The 16,893-nt window shown below is 36.4% G+C and overlaps 1 protein-coding gene across 2 annotated transcripts in view; it reads left to right on the top strand.

Moving 5' to 3' along the window:
- The window catches only part of INTS6 (integrator complex subunit 6), a 38,519-nt gene that overhangs the window by 15,311 nt on the left and 6,315 nt on the right, over positions 1-16,893 (top strand). For both annotated transcript variants that reach the window (XM_021526586.3, XM_021526587.3), the window contains 10 exons: positions 1,247-1,336; positions 8,221-8,404; positions 9,373-9,498; positions 10,330-10,484; positions 13,220-13,372; positions 13,512-13,644; positions 14,130-14,224; positions 14,611-14,721; positions 16,281-16,496; positions 16,605-16,731. In XM_021526586.3, the coding sequence (XP_021382261.2) occupies positions 1,247-1,336; positions 8,221-8,404; positions 9,373-9,498; positions 10,330-10,484; positions 13,220-13,372; positions 13,512-13,644; positions 14,130-14,224; positions 14,611-14,721; positions 16,281-16,496; positions 16,605-16,731 (1,390 nt within the window). The remainder of the gene's footprint in view (positions 1-1,246; positions 1,337-8,220; positions 8,405-9,372; positions 9,499-10,329; positions 10,485-13,219; positions 13,373-13,511; positions 13,645-14,129; positions 14,225-14,610; positions 14,722-16,280; positions 16,497-16,604; positions 16,732-16,893) is intronic.

Below are 16,893 nucleotides of genomic sequence, written 5' to 3'. Positions count from 1 at the left end.
GAGAGATTGATCTTTGTTTAAATTTGAATTTCTGCTTATTTTTTGTAGTAATGGTATACTATTAGAAATAGTTTATTTTTTTTTTTGCTAAGATTTGAGAAAATATTGACCACTGGGGTGCTGTGTCGCGGTGCCTCCTGCCACAGTAGTCAAACTGGATACCCTTCACTAAATATATTTCAGATTGTTAAATAATAGTTCTGTTTGAAGCACAAAATTACTAGATAATCTTTTCTATTTAATGGGTTCTAAAAACGGATTTAAAGGGTCTTTTAAAAACTGTTAGTTCTCTCTCCATGTTTTTAGAGTAAACCACAAGCATTCATGAGATAGTTTGTCTTGATAAGCAGAACTAGGCTATGGGTTTAGTTATATTTTTCTTTGTTTCCTGAGGAAAAAAAAAAACAAGGCCTTGAGATTAGCAAGAGAAGAGCAGGACCTACTCAACAGAATCTTGGGGTGACTTATGCAGTCCATTATTAACCCTTGGTAGAGTGAAATGGGTTACCTAAGCTAGGAGTTGACATGTCTGTGGTATACTTTGGAATTTGTTTTGAGAAGACACTGAAGGCTCCTAGAATACTGGCAATAGATAAAGGAATACCAATAAATGAACACAAGTTTTTGTTACAGCTAAGCTAGCTGCCTTGCTGGGATCCTAGAATATCTTGCCTTGTATATGTTTCTGTCTTAAATGATATGTATAGAAAGTTTATCTATTTTTCTAGTATTTTGTTCCTGAAGTAGATTTTGTGTATGCATCTTGAACCACTTTGATCAGAATGGAACAGGTGCTATTTATATCAGTCTTAATACATAGAGTAGTAGTTCTTAACCCAGGTCATGATCACAAGATACTATGCAAATACTTTACTTGGAGACAGAGTAATTAAATCACACAAGATCAGTCCTGGAATGGGGAGGATTTGGAAGTACCTTTTGAGGAGGTGGTTGCTTCTCTAAACACAGCTGCTGGTTTGTCAGAATACTTTGACAAAGCATTATTCTTGAAGTCCTGTGTTTACCATTTTTGCTGTTTCTGTGTGAATTCTTTGAATATAGACATGGTAAGTGTCTAGCATTCCATGGTCTGACTGTAAAAAGGCTCAGAAACCTATCTTGCTGCACTGTGTGGTATAGGAAAATAAATACCTCAATCTTTGTTGTTTTGTTAGTCTATATCAGTGGCTATTTAAAAACTTAAGTTTGTTCCATCATTTTAAGTAACTGTTTTTTTTCCCCTTAGGGACGAAACCCTTTTTTTCTGGAGCCAGCAATAATTATAACAGTTACTGATGGAAGTAAATTAACTACTACCAGTGGGATACAGGAAGAGGTAAGATCTAACCTCTGGTTACAGTGATCTGTAGTAAATATTGTTTAAACATTGATACTGTTTACAGTAGGAGCATAAATGGCTCTTCAGAAGAATACTCATTAATTGCTTATACTTGCTTGTGTCTTGATTAATTTCAAGTAATTTATTTTAATTTCAAGTAACTTTATGCAATAGTACTACAAAAAAACAAATAACTCCTTCTCCTTCATGTAACAGAAACCTGTGGAGCAATTGTTGGTCTGTTTAGTAGAATGAGTTTGCTCTTTCTGTCTAGGGAGTTCATGGCTTTTCAAATATGTTAGCAGAAGAAATTGATTTCTATAAAGCACTTGTGTCCTTAATTGGTTGTGACATAAGTTCTGTTTGTACAGACACAAGGTAAAGTAGTGATCTCCCAAAGAATGTCGCCACTAAGGAGTATATGAAACATGTACTACTCTCACACTGAGTTCTTAAAAAGATTATAATCAAATCAGTAGTCTTTTTAATTCAAGGTAAGAACTGAAGAAATATATTCCAAGTTACATCTATAGAACAGTTTAAAATCGAGATCTTAATATACTGGAGTACCCACTCAGACATCCAGCAAACTCGGAGAAATAGCAAATGCTGAGGCACTGAACTATTTTAATTTGCCGATTTGAATTCTTTCCTTAAAAAGACGGGTGTGGTCGCAAGGGGTAGGATTGGTCTGGCCAGCTCAGTGCCTATTTCATGCAGTAGTAAAAAAACCAAATGACATCAAATCCCTAAGCTCATTCCCTTTTCAGGGAAAAGGTTAATATGCCAAGGTCCATTTCAAAACTTAAGAGGAGAATTCAGACTTTGGCCTGTGCTGCACCACATTTGACTGTACAGATTAACTTGTACTTTGCTGTTCATTAGTTACTCAGATTTTTACTAATAATGTATTATATTGGATTCTTGCATCACTTACAGAATTTTTATGTATGAAAAGTGGTATTTGGGTGTTTTTTAATATATCTGACTTGTAGAGAGTTGAGTGCATAATTCTGTGTGGACTCCTAACAACCATAGCTAGTAATTGAAAGGGAATTCCTGGATCCATGGTAACAAGTAGGTTATCTGTATGAAACCTCACTTCCATCAGACTTTTTTTACCTGATAAGCTCTTTTCAGATTAATTCTGTGATTGAATGTGTGCAGTCTAAAATACTGAGTAGAATAGTGTGACACTTTTAGAGTCTCCTGCAACATACAATGCAGTTAGCAGCAGAATACTGTTTTGGGTAATCTTTTATCTGTAAGTCCTTCCTGGAGGAGAAGAATCTCTGCTGTCAGATGAGTTGTAAAATCTGTCACTGACATACAGGAGTGAGGAGCACCAAGGTGCTCAGAGGGTGAAACTAATAACCTCTGGGTAGAGGCTGAGAACTGGGTTTGTTCAGTCTTCAGAAGACTTGGGGAGTGCTTTACCACCCTCTGCCACAGCTGAATGAGATAGGGAGAGTGTGTTTTCCTGGAGGTACCCAGGGCTGAAATAAGAGGCAACAGCTGCAAGTTGTCCTGTGGGAAATACTGATTGGATAGCAAGAAAATCTTTCACTGTGTGGGTGATCAAACACTGGACATGTTGTCTAGTGGTTGTGGAGGTAGTAAAAACTGCATTGGACAAGGCCCTGAGCAGTCAAAAACCTCTGGACTGTATAACTGTCATGTGTTCCTTCGAGTGTAGGCAGTGCTATGATTCTGTTTCCTTTCATCTTTGTTACTCAAAATTATTTAGGTAAGAAAGCTGCATTATTAATTAAGCTTTTTCTTTTGCAACAAGAAACAGGACTTTTATAGCCAGCCATGTTTTTTTTGTTCCTCTTCCTTTATCTTAGTCTTTAAAAGAAGACATTTTCCTGGAGTCAGGTAACCATTTGGTCATGCATTCGCATCTTTAAACTGTTGTAACTTAGGTTGAGACAAAGGGTTTTCTGGTGACTGCATTAATCTACTAAATTTAGACTTGGCTCATGAGCAATGCTGAATGATAAGTGTATGCTACAACCAGAGTTTGTGTCATGATCATGTCAAATCAGACCCAATGTTACAATTTCTTGATTGTTAAATTGCATTCTAGAAATGTAGAATTTGCTCTAATAATAGTGAATTAATGTGTTTTCTTTGTTATCAGTAAACCAATGTAAAGGTGTTCCATTCCTTCAGAAGACAAAGTGACCACTGGTTTTCCTGCAAGACAAAATGCAAGTTTGAATGCTTTTCCATATGTGTACTGGGTATATCCCAGCAAAGGATGTGATTTTTTTTTTTTTTTTTTTTTGCCATAGGTGTACTGGTAGAAATATTCTTAACACTATCAAAGAAAAGAGCAACAAAGCATTGAAGGGTGCTACTACTGTCTTTCAGGGATGATTTTTTTGCTGTTGTCAGTGTGTCAAATTGTTCAGAATTTTTTTTAGTCTACCTTTAGTGTCCTTTACAGTTATTTCTCAAGTTGGACACGCAGAAATGCTAGAATTAGTACAGGAACACCACCCTGGAGCTATGGAAGTTCATTGCTCCTTTGGTTCACTAACAAAGCTTTTTCAGTCACTTTCAAATGTCTGTTCTGTTCTTTGGATTTGACTTTGGGGAGGCTTTTCAGAGTTGGTGCTGGAAGTGATCATATCCCACTGGCTATGAAAACAATGTTTTTACTTTTTAGCATTGCTTGAGGCAGTGTATTTTTAGTTCTTTTAAGGCACATGTATGAGAGGACCAACAATGTTGGGCTTTGGTGTTTTGTTTGGGGTTTTTTTGGAAAGCCTGTGAAGCCAGCATGGAACCTGGAGGCAAGTTTTCTCAAAGCTTTGTCATTCAGATGAACATTTGCATTCTTACCAATGAAATCAGTTTATCACTATGGGAACACTGTAATTTGTCTTAGTGTGAGGCAGTTAAGCTTAAACCCTGTTTCAGAGCTCTTGCTGAATTCTTCAGATGTCCTGTTCCTTTGTGGATTTTGAAATGGGTGTTTCAGATAGAAGAGCCTTGCCCTTCAGTGAGTGCTGCTTTGTCTCCCATGGGTGTGATTATTCAGACTGAAAACAGGAATTATATTGTCTATGCAGTTTTCTCCACCTGCACATGTCAGTAAACTTTCAGCTCTCTCCCTTCTGGCACTATTTTTTAATGCACTGAAAAGTGCCAGCATCAATTCTGTGTTCATATGGCTTGTTGACCAGACTCTTCTCTGGGCTCATTAGTTCAAGTCATAACTTGAGGAGGGGATGGGCTCGTACTATTGGCAAAGCATCATTAATTAGTTGGTCTTGCGTTATGGATTCATTATGGAGTGGCTTTCGCTTCTGGCCTGATCCCTCAAATTCAGTTTTAGCACTTTCTTCATATTTAATGTTTAGATGTTTGAAGGATTTCTTATTCCTCTTCATATTATGAAATAACATACTTGAGTTTTACAGTTGCTGAGCTGTTTCCTCATCTTCCCTCAATATACCCTCTAAAGTAGCATTAAACTTGTCTGCAAGACTGAAATGGAGTTATTAGCATATCGATACAGTCTTATACATGATTTTACAAGCAAAAAACATGAACAATGTTGCTTGGTTTCTGTATTTTGCCACTCTTCTGATCTTCCAGTTATGAGAGACTCTTAGAGGAATAATCTGTGATTTTTGTGCGACTTCATCCCCCAGCTGTTTGGCATTGTCACATTGATCCTTCCCAGAGGTGACCACCTTGCATTGCACCTGAAACAGCTGTGACAAGTGTCACAGCAAGGTTCTGCATACTGTCAAGAATAATCAGGAACTCCAAATGGTCTATTATGTTTTTTGTCATAGTTCCTACAGTTAAAACTTCTGATTTTTAAACAAATTCTGCAAGAAATAGATGGCAAATATCATTAAATGTATGTTTCCATTCTTTATTATTCCTGTTAGCAGCAGTTTTTGGGTTCGCAGCACTTGACACTGAGCTCCAAAGCTCTTGATAGGTTAATTCTTAATATGTAACTATCAGCTAAGCGAGTACTTGGTGATGGCTAATGCTGTCTTTGGAACGGCCAAGTATCTCATGTATTGACATGCTGTGTCTTGACCTTGATGTCTTTGGGATCTCCTTGAGTTATCTTCCATGGAAGAACAATTTGTCTTTCTGTGTGTTATAACTGCATAGGATTGGATGGAAAAAGATGGGAAAACATATTATTGATAACTGTAAGTAGAGTTTCTGAGTCTGTCAAGAGCTGATGTTCTCAGCTGGGCTTGAATGGTTAACTGTCCTTAGTCCTTCCAGGATGAAAGGCTGCATTTGCTTGGAAGGTTAGATGTCTTGTCCTTTCTTTGGGTACTAGAAGAGCATGCAAGGAAGGTTACTTACTGATAGATTTTTTTTTTTTTGGTACAAGAAGAGAAGTTGATTCTAAGCATATCTTTTTTTAGTGCCTAGTCTAACACCCTTTCATGAGATATCCCAAGATGGACCTGCCTATTATTACCTGGGCACTAAAGTTAAGCAGTGCTATTAGTACCCCGTCTAGTGGATGAACCTGTATGCCATTGCCAGAAGATCGTTACTGTCTTTCTCAGACTGCCCTGCCAGTGCAGAGTGTTCTAATGCTTATCTAGCTTTTTTCATCTTGGGGTCTCTAGGGTCCTCCCCCCCCCCAGAAAGGGGATTTTAGACTGTGCTGCTTCTCATGACTGCATAAATGTTGGTAGAAACAAGGACTGAGAATAAATGAACCTGCTCACCAATAGCCTTGTGCAGAAGAGATCTTCTAGAACACTCTTATCTTCCACCTCCTTGTAGTTCTGGAATATTTTAGTTGTTCTAAAGGCAGGAAGATGAGACACATGCAGATTGTGTAGTAGCATTATCATTGTGGCATTTGGGAATGGTAGGGCTTCTGTGTGCTCCTACAAATGAGTGATGAGACAAGACAGCTGCTTTCTAGTACTAAGCTGGGAGGACACTTGTTGTCTGTGTGCAGTCACATGTTGAAGAGCACAGCTGGTAAATAACCTTCCCTTGATTTTAGTCCAGTCTGCCTTTATCTTTCATACTAGTTGTTTAGAGAGGAAAATGTGTGCATGCCTTCATATTAAAATATGCGTGGGGAAAGAAAGGAAATTCAAGATGTAGAATTCTAGGCTCATCTTAGTTTCATCTAGGTATGCAGTTGCTATGGTAATACAATACCATAAAAAAAGGTAACTGGAGATTACAAGACCAAGTTACTAATGTCTGAATTAGGTGGTTTGAATCTATAACTTTGCCGGTATAAATGTTAAAGGATGTTAAATTTAACTGGAATTAAATTGTTGGGAGGACAGTGAAGACATTTGACTTTATGATGATTGCTTTGTATTTTGTCTTAGAGTTTGAAAATTTTCATGTTTGCAATATGTGCAATGGCCAGCTTCTGACTACTCTTTGGTTTTGGAGCTCTTGCCATATAACCAGCTGAGCCAATGAAATATTTTGTAGCTTGAGGTAAACTGAACTCAGGATACTGTTAGTTCAGGATCCAGTGGGGTACCTTATATCTATAAATATTCATAGTAAAAAATATGTATATATGCTGCCCAAAGGAGAGCAATGCTGTTACATAGGTGTGTTTTGCAAATCAAATGTACTCTTTGGGTATCGATAGTATATCTTCAGTCAGATCTAAGTAGGAAAGCTTGAATGGCATTCCTTAATACCCAGAAGTGAGGATGGAGTGCTTGCAATTCAGTCTTCTTACAGTCAGGATTCCAGGCTGTTAACTAAGAATGTGGCTATTCTTTTAACTTCTTTTAAATGAGTTTGCATTGTCAGGCAGTCGTTGTGACTTTGTGTAGAGGGGAAAGACTTGCATGTCAAGCAGTTAGTTATAAACCACTGAGTTCCTTTCCTTTGACCAGTTTTGGTAAAACATGAAACATTTGGAGAAAATAGTTCTGTTCTTACATGTACTCTGTGCCTGCATAAGCAAAAAGAGAAATTCTGGGGGAATCAGGTGTGCTGGAAAGTCCAAAATATTCTGATTCTTGGCCACATGTTGAGTAGTTTTATCATGTTTGTTCATAGTCTTGAGATTGTATCAATAAATTGATTGCTTTTCAAACAACAAGGTATGCGTTTTTTCCAGTGTGAGATGCTGCAATTATATAAATAGAAATAGCTGCAGGATCTGGTTTTGGAAATCAGGCTTTAATGCTTTCAAGCTATTGCTTAAAAATAAGTAAACAAAAAACCTGTTTTAACAGCTTTCTGTAAATTCTCTAACCATTATGAACTAGAAATGAAGGCAATATATAATGAGTGATTGTGTGGATTTGCATCAAGTTTTGGAACAGACTAGTACTGTCTTGCTAGCATTGAAATGAGGGTTGAGAACTGGGGATTTTTTTGAATGCTGCATGAGAGAAAATGAGGACATGTTGAGTTTGCTTCGGCATATGGACATAAGCCCCTTGTATTTGGTGTGCTAATGAAGCTGTTTGTACCACTTGAGTCATTGCTTTGGGGATGTTTTTTCCCCTATTGTTGCTGAGGTGCTCCAGGTGAAGTTAGAATTTTGCTTGTGCTGACAGTGGTACCAACAGCCAGGGATGTAGCAAAATTCTGGAACTTGCAATTACTTGTTGCAAATCTGTCTGTGCAGGACTTCTGTAGTTGAATGTTTGGATAAGTTTTCTTTTTCTCACTAGTCTATGTGAAGTATCTGGATGCAAAAAGAGCATCTAGGATCTTCTGAATGCCTTGTGCTGTCCTTTAGAAGCTTGTCTCAGTTTTGTTAATGAGGTATTAAATGTATGTGGAGAGACAAGTGTGCTTATATAGAGCGAATTGCCATTGCTATGAAACCTGAATTTTTGTTTCTTTTAAGAGCTGTGTATTCACAGATTTAAATCACTTTCCAGCTCCATTTACCTCTCAATTCGCCTTTACCTGGAAGTGAGTTGACTAAGGAACCCTTTCGATGGGATCAGAGGTTATTTGCTTTGGTTCTTCGTTTGCCTGGTATTACAGCACCAGAATCAGAGCAGATGACAGGGGTGCCTGTGGATGACTCTGCTATCACACCTATGTGTGAAGTCACAGGAGGTGAGTGGCCTTGTTTCCTTTGACAAGTCATTACTTTCCAAAGTGCAAATTAATTCAGTTTAGTTCAATTGATTGTGTGATTCCATGTCATGTAATAAGGATTTGTAAGTTCTTACAGTACTTGTAAAAACCCTCATAAACCCTGTTATAATGAAACTAAAGACACTCATAGCATTAAAGCTACAGACAATTAAATGTAGCCTATTTTGGAAGAGTGAATCTACTTTCTTCAGAAATGTTTTGTAAGAGAACTTTTTTCTACTGCACCTTGGTATTGCAATTAGAAATTGTAATAATTGAGTCTGTTCTGCACTACAGTGTTGGTTAATTCCTGTCACACTATGGTCTAAAAAAGCCAAAGTGAAGGAAGTGTGTTGTTTTAGGTTTTTTCCCTCCAGAGCACACAGAATGCCTTTCAGAATGCATAATTCTGCAGAATTTATACTTTTCTCAATGATGGACCATATTATTAAAATCTTAGCAATTATATTCCAGATCAAATTCAGGCATTGAGTTTATTACATTTTAAAAGTACGGTGATTCTTCTAATGCATCAGAGAGGATGTGATGGAGAGGAAACAAAAAGCTTTGAAAAGTATTCCAAAAAGATTTTATTCTACTCCTTTCTGACTTGTATGTAGGCTGTACTGGCAAGTGCTTTGACTGAAATTTGTGGACAGCTTAAGTGTTGATGTCTGTCACAAGGGGGAGCCCATTTTCCATGAATGCAACCAAGAATTTGAGTTAGTCATTAAGGGTCTAAAATACAAACATTTCCAATGAGGCGCTTGTCTGTGTTTCAGTAAGCTTCCTTGCTGCTTAAAAAAAGAGGGAGTCTTCAGGAGAAGTTTTAAATCAGTGATGCATACATAAATGAATGTGTGTGGTGGTTGAACAGTTTTCAGTGATTCAAGTTAAAATAAGGGCAGAAACACTGAAGAGCTTTAACCCTGACTGTTTCCTTCTAGGTCGGTCATACTGTGTGTGCTCTCCAAGAATGCTGAATCAATGTCTTGAGTCATTGGTGCAAAAAGTGCAAAGTGGAGTGGTAATAAATTTTGAAAAAGCTGGACCAGATCCCTCACCAATTGATGGTACTTGAAATTTTTTACACTGTGGTTTGAAATAACAGGGGATGACTGTCATCAATGTAACTTAGTGAACTAATATAGTACTTGTCAAATCAAAAGGGAAACTATTGCAATTTGAAAGACTTAACTTCAAAACAGACCTACCTGTTTATTCTGAAACTTTATAGTGTCTCAAAATACTGGCTGTAGCTGCCAGACATTCTGCATTTGGTGAAACCACTCAGGTAGTCTTAAATGCATTTGTTCATGTCAGGCATAGTTAAAGGGATTTATGGGTTTTAAGCAGTTTTCAACTAGCTAGAACTGTAAATAACATTATATGGAAATATCTGGGCTTATCCTTTTTTCTTCAGTGTATTAAAGTGGCTGTGGTAAGAGTTAAAATAGCAAATACACTTGTATGGTATTAATTTCTCATTCTAAATGGCTTAGCTAGGTCCCTTATTGGATGTTACTGAGAAGTTTGAGATTTAAAAAAAAATTTACTTTTCTGCAATAAAAATTCCAGTAGTATTGGTCATGTATATCGCTCCTTTAATGCTTGGATTTGAAGGTTCTGTTAATGATAATGGAGGAAAAAGAAACATTATAATGAAGGGCTCTAGATAATTGCCTTTCTGGGTTCTCATCCTGTAACCATTCAATGCTTATTTGGTTTCTCATTTTGTGTTTTTCCAGACATGCTTATTGACAACTATCTGCTATTCTTAGAAATAATGTTAGCTGCAGGAAGGGCTTCCCTGTGATTATAAGTCGTTGACTCTTCACAGAATTTATTTAATACTGTTCTTGAGTTTTAACATTATTTTGACTCAAAGCCTTTTTCTTCTGTAGATGGGCAGGTGGAGATATCCAGACCCTTTGGACCCCAACCTTGGCACAGCTGTCACAAACTTATCTATGTCAGACCAAACCCTAAAACTGGGGTTCCTATAGGTCATTGGCCTGTTCCTGAATCCTTTTGGCCAGATCAAAATTCTCCAACACTGGTATGTACTGAAGATAAAACAAAGGGTTTGTGTATGCAGAAATATTCCAGGATTTCCTATTTAGAGATTCTTTTTCAAATCTTGACATATGTGTTGCATTGTAGCAAATGTGGAAGGAGTGTGATTGAAGGAGTGACACATGCAAGTCTATAAACTACTGATGAGCAAATAACATGGGGTTTTCTTTTTAGTAACTTTGAAGCATTAGGGAACTGCCTGTAACACATTTTTGACCAAGGGCATGTAAGTGTTTGTTTGAACCCTGTTAAATATCACATGGTGGCATTTGGTAAAAGCCTATGAAATTCTGTTGTCTCATAGAGGGTATTAATAAAAGATAGTATGATCTTGACAATCTGAATCCCTCTGGTAGTTCTACTTTCATTATAGCAAGTGAATATAATTTCATCTGCTATTGTGCAGTGTAGCCACACCTTCAATTTATCCAAACTTGGAAAACTTCGGCTTTTAAATTAATTTATTAATTAAGAATTAATGTATTTGTTCTTTTTTACAAAAGCATGAATTCCATTGCCTTTTGGTCTGAGAACTAATCATTAGTATAATGTAATGCGTTTTTGTGTTTCTGTTTATACTGGAAACCATTGAAGTAGAAATCCTGCAGTTGTGTAATGGTTACCTACATTGCATGATGATTTTATCTAATTCTTCTGGGTTTTTTGATATGAAACAGATGTGCTGACTAATACTCACCGAACTTCTCATAAATTTTATTTCTTAGTTAGAAAACAGATCTTTGAAATACAGGTTATTGAGGAGTGATTGAGTATGCCATTTTAGTCATATTTACAAGTTTTGATGTTTTTGGCATCTGTGGCCACATTTGTTAAAGGATGTCTTTCTGAACTACAAGCAAGCTACCATATATGAATAAAAGTATATTTCTGTAGCCATTAAAAAAACCAAGATGTCATTATGTAGTGGGTATTTGAAGGGTGTTCTGTAGGAAAGCTGGTCTGGTCCTGTGTATCTGCCTCCATTTCCTGTGTCGAGTCTGTACAGTTTACTACTCCAAATCTTAATCAAGATTGATAAAATAGATCTTGCCAAGTGAAGAGCTGTTGAATGAAATCTTTAAAAAGCCTGAAGTTGACTTACGCAAATGGCAAAAAGATGAATTTTTTTTCTGTTGTAGTGTGTATAGCTCTCATAACTATAAAACATTGTCATGTACAGCTAAATTCTTGTTGACATCAATTGAAATTGAGTTGTACCTTCCTCATGCAGTGTTTGGGAGCTAAGTTGCTGATAGTGTTTTAAGACCTGTATTTCAGTAATGTTCTTACAGTAGAGTTCAAACACAATGTATGTTGTCATCAGTGTGTATGTATGTAGCATATCTTGTCTGCTTAAGAGTTCACAGTTAAATACTTGACTTTCCCTGCCTGTTACCTGATTCACAGTGGAGTTGTCTCAAACAGTTCTATCACAAGAACTTAAGTCTGCTGTGGCTAATGACACCATCAAGGCTTTCTTAAATGTATATGAAAGTCTGCTAATAATTATGCTGGTAGATCAACATGTCAATGGCTGCTTCAACTGTTCCAGCAAAGGATTATTGGACTTCTCAAGTCTGAGTAGTCAATTTATTTTGCAGCCTTTTTATTCCTAGTCTGACTTTGGTGGCTTGGTCAAACTCCACCACAACTATTTATTAGTTATATTCTTTGAAAAGAGTTGTTCTTCGTCCATTTGGTTGGGCCTCCTGTTTGGTGACCTGTTGGAGGGCCCACCTTCCTCACGGTGGAGACACTCAAAGCAAGACCAGCTCTCTTGACAGATAACTTGTTTGGGTGGCTTAACCTAAAATGAAGAGCCTAGAGCTTAGACATTGCTTTCAATGTGAAGTGGTAAGATGGTCCAAGAAACCTTTTGTTTCTGTACTTCATCTTGTGTATTTCTGAGTTACCTTTTTGTAACTAGAGTAACTGGAAGGAGGCTTCCCAAATGACCTCTTCCTCAGATTCTAGTGGCCTTGGGGGAAGGCTCAGAGTAAGTATAAGAGATTACATTCCTCCCTTCAATGGAAGGTAGAGCTCCAGTTTTCTTCACACTGAAAATTCTCTTTCCCTTTTGGCAAAAGAAATTTCAAGTTGTTAACTTACAGTTCAAAATTGTAGCACAAAGATCATTTTCCTGTGATTAATAAAAAGATTTTAAAAATCCAAACACTGAAATTCCTTGAATTGAAGTAACTTTTTTTTCCTCAGGCTGCTAGGAAATGCGAGTTTTTAAAGTTTTTTTCCTGAATTCATGCTGCTCTAGATTTTTATAGTTGTTTGACTTTTGTAACTGTTAAATTTGCCAAGAAGGAAAAGCTCCTGGCAAAGTCAGCAAATGCAGAAGTACAGCACCTGCTTCTGGAGGGAATGAAAATGGACATGTCCCAGAGTAACAATGCTGATTTTTGTCCCCACTAGGACTCAGTCCCATTTGTACAGCTTTTGGGTAAATGCAAGAAGTTTTAGTTGCATATTGCTTTAGACTTCCTATTGTGAAGTAATTGGCACTTTTTTAGAAAACAAGATTCCTTCAGAATAAGACAGTGCTAACAAAATAAATTGCTTAGGACTCATTACCAGTAAATGAATGCTGTATTGAGTAGGCTCCTTAAATACATATGTTTTCAAAGAATCTGTATTGCTTCAGTTGTCATAGTGCAAATGCCTTTTAATTGTTGTGCAGCCTGATTAACAGTGGAATACTTTGTTTAGCCACCTCGCACATCTCATCCTGTGGTGAAATTTTCCTGTACTGACTGTGAGCCGATGGTCATTGACAAACTGCCTTTCGATAAATATGAATTAGAACCTTCACCACTGACCCAGTTTATTCTGGAAAGAAAATCCCCTCAGACCTGCTGGCAGGCAAGTAGAATGCATGCTAAGTTTATGAAGTTTATAGAATACTGTTTTTCATATATCTTATTCTATAATCAAAATAGAATGTAAAATTTCAGAACACAATACTTGGAGTGTAAATCCAGTGTAATGTGTTTTATTGCAGGTGTATGTGAGCAATAGTGCAAAATACAGTGAACTTGGTCATCCTTTTGGTTACTTGAAAGCTAGTACAGCGCTGAATTGTGTAAATTTATTTGTGATGCCTTACAATTACCCAGTCCTGCTTCCACTGCTAGGTAAATACCACTTCATACAAATTTGCTTATGTGGTAGGTAATCGAAACATTGATAGCATCTAAATAGATTACTGCAATTAATGCCAGTATTAGTAACACTTGGAGAAAGGTAGAATCAGTAGCTTGTTTCACTTGTCTCCAATTGTCTGGCCTTCATGACTCCAACTCAGTGTGTAAGATTTACTCAATCATCATTTGCAGATATGTTTTAGTCTCACTTTCATTGTTTTAAGAGCCATTTTTCTTAATCTGTCTCAATACCAATTCAATAATTCATAAGGTTCCATTTTTGGCTGCAGTGTTAATCTTGTGTGTGTTTGGCTAAGTTGTATATATGTTGAGTTGTAGATACTAATTTAATCATTGAGGAATTTGCATTTCTTCAAGAGTTTCTTTTGCTAGAATTTTATTTAGAAAAAAAAATGCAGTGCTGTCTAGACATGCCTTTCATTTTGTTGCTTTGCTTTTTTTTTTATAACTATTAGATGACTTGTTTAAAGTACACAAGGCAAAGCCTACATTGAAATGGCGTCAGTCATTTGAAAGCTATTTGAAGACAATGCCTCCTTATTATCTTGGGGTAAGATGACTGTTAAAATTTCTGGTTTATAGTTGTCTTTCTACTATGGATGTAGTCTCTATTTTAAGTAGAATAAGTATTAATTTAAGAGAGAATAGTTATAACTTCTACATAATGAGTGTTTTCACTGGAGTCCTGTGGGAGGCCTGAGACCTGAATGCTATTGAGTTTTCTTAATTTCATAATACACTGGGACGTGCATATAAATTATATTTTTGTTAATGATTCTGTATAAATTGAACTATTTTAAAGCAACAAAAAATGATGCCCTGAGTGTCTTTGTTATTTTTGAACTTTCAGAACCTCAGGTTCTATTTGAAATGGGTACAGTTAGTTGAAGTATATATAAAGTTAAATATAACCATGCAATATATTCCATGTTTCAGCCTTTGAAGAAAGCTGTGAGAATGATGGGAGCACCAAACCTTATAGCTGACAATGTGGAATATGGACTTAGTTACAGTGTCATTTCATATCTCAAAAAGTTGAGTCAGCAGGTAATGTTGAAGCAAAAGAGCAGTAAAAACTTATTCTAATAGCAGGATAATCTTAAAATACTCAAGTTCAGTGCCTTTGTAGGAAAAAAGAGCAGAAAGATTAAGTTAATACTTTCCCATAAAAATTACCAAAAATTTTGGTTTTTTGAATTGAAGGAAAATATACCATTTAAATGCAGACTTTATAAACTGAACTATATAGACACAGATATGGAAGTAAAAGTTGAGGGTTTTTCCTATTTAAGGAGCTTTTTCACTTAGTTTTATTAAAAAACAGTGTTGTCTTTAAAGAGGTTTTAGTGTTTTTTCGGGAAATAGGGAATTCTGCTTGATGCATCAGAATCAAAGTGTTCTTTCTTTGGCTTGTGGCATGAAGTGGAAAGTGTTCAGTAAATAAGATAACTGACAGAATATTAAATAACGGTACAGATGTAGAAATGTCAAGTGACTGGTTGAGTTTGCTGACCATGTTCAGAGTAGTGCCTGCATCTTTGACGAGGCTCCTGCATCAGCTAAAGCATTTCTGCCCTGCTACCTCCACTTTTGAACTGTGCGTGTTAAGCTTTGTGTTCAACATAAAAAAAAGTACACTTGGAACTTCAAGAAACATTAGTGCCAAGTACTTGTAACTTAGGTAATGAGTTTTTATGGACCAGCTTTTTCTTAAAACATAAATATAAATTATTATTTGAGGAAGTAGCAAGTGTCTTAAAGTGTAGAGCATATCCTGTTAAATCATAGTCATATTGCTCACTAATCTGTGAACTGGTGTCTCAACCTAGACATCTTGGTCTCCTCTAAGATGTAATGACACGCACTGCAAATTGTACTTGGAGCTTTTGTAACTTCTGATGGGCTCTGCCAGTAAAGAATCAGTATTCTCATTGCATACTCAAGTTTTTGAGTAGTCTATAAATTTATGTGAAATTGCAAAACCAAAATTGGCATTTGTGTTACTAAATTCCTTTTGGCTCTTTTCACTGTGTTCTGTCAAAAAGCTGGCATTTATGAACATGTTTAATTTTGGTACAAATCTAACATGATATTGGGGGCTAGGTCTCTCTGGTCAACCAGTTGGTTATTTTCACATATTTCACATTTTTTAATGCTATGACTATTAGTATTGAGCTTTAAAAAAGTTAATTCAATTGGGTGACTGATTGCAACTACAGTTGTGGGAGAATCAGTCTTGTGAGAGTTTGACTGTTCTCTGCAGGAACAGCTGAACATTATATGAGTAGAGATAGATCTGCAGAGAATTACTAGTCAAATTATGACATTTTATGAAAATAAAAGCATTGCATGCATATTGGTGCTTAGATACTGTAATGGGCAGCAGAGGAGAAATATGCAGAATACTGTTCACTATACTTAAAACTGTAGTAGGCATTAAGTGGTTATGTATTAAGCACTCCTTAAGTGCTCAGCCGGGTTATGGTCATCGTAGTGTTGTTAGCACATTGTTGAATCTTGTAGGTAGGATTTTAAAATGAATAAGTCTGACTAATCCTTTTAAGAGCATATTGTCAATTTTATTTATTTATTTATTTCAAATTAAGGCCAAAATAGAGTCCGATAGAGTCATTGGCTCTGTAGGCAAAAAGGTAGCGCAAGAGACTGGAATTAAGGTCAGAAGCAGATCACACAACCTGTCTATGGCACATAGGAACGATTTTCAACATCTGCTACAGGGGATTACTGGGGAAATTCCTCATAGACCTCTAGACCTCAATATGAAGGAGTATGCTGGGTTCCAAATAGCTTTGCTGAATAAGGTAAGCACCACTGTGTGTAATGTTGTTATTTTCAATATACTTCCATTGAAATGCTAGATATTGTTTCTTACATGGCATTAATTGGAATCTCATTTACTGGAACCATAGGATTTGAAACCTCAGACATTTAGAAATGCTTATGACATACCCAGAAGAAATCTTTTGGATCAGTTAACACGAATGAGATCTAATTTATTGAAGAGTACTTGCAAGTTCCTCAAAGGACAAGATGAAGGTTAGATAAATTTATATTTTGTCTGCCTGTGATGTGATCATTGCTAGATAACAATATAACAAATAATGTAGTTCTTTAAAACTTGGTGGATGTCTGCTCTTGCTATTAAACTGCATGGATTTTTTATATGCTTTTTCCTTACCTTATTGGAAGAAAAAAGGG

The sequence above is a fragment of the Lonchura striata genome, chromosome 2 (genome assembly GCF_046129695.1).
Source record: "Lonchura striata isolate bLonStr1 chromosome 2, bLonStr1.mat, whole genome shotgun sequence".
Taxonomy (NCBI): domain Eukaryota; kingdom Metazoa; phylum Chordata; class Aves; order Passeriformes; family Estrildidae; genus Lonchura; species Lonchura striata.
Note: the sequence above shows the minus strand (reverse complement) of the source record. Positions and strands in the feature narration are given on the sequence as shown.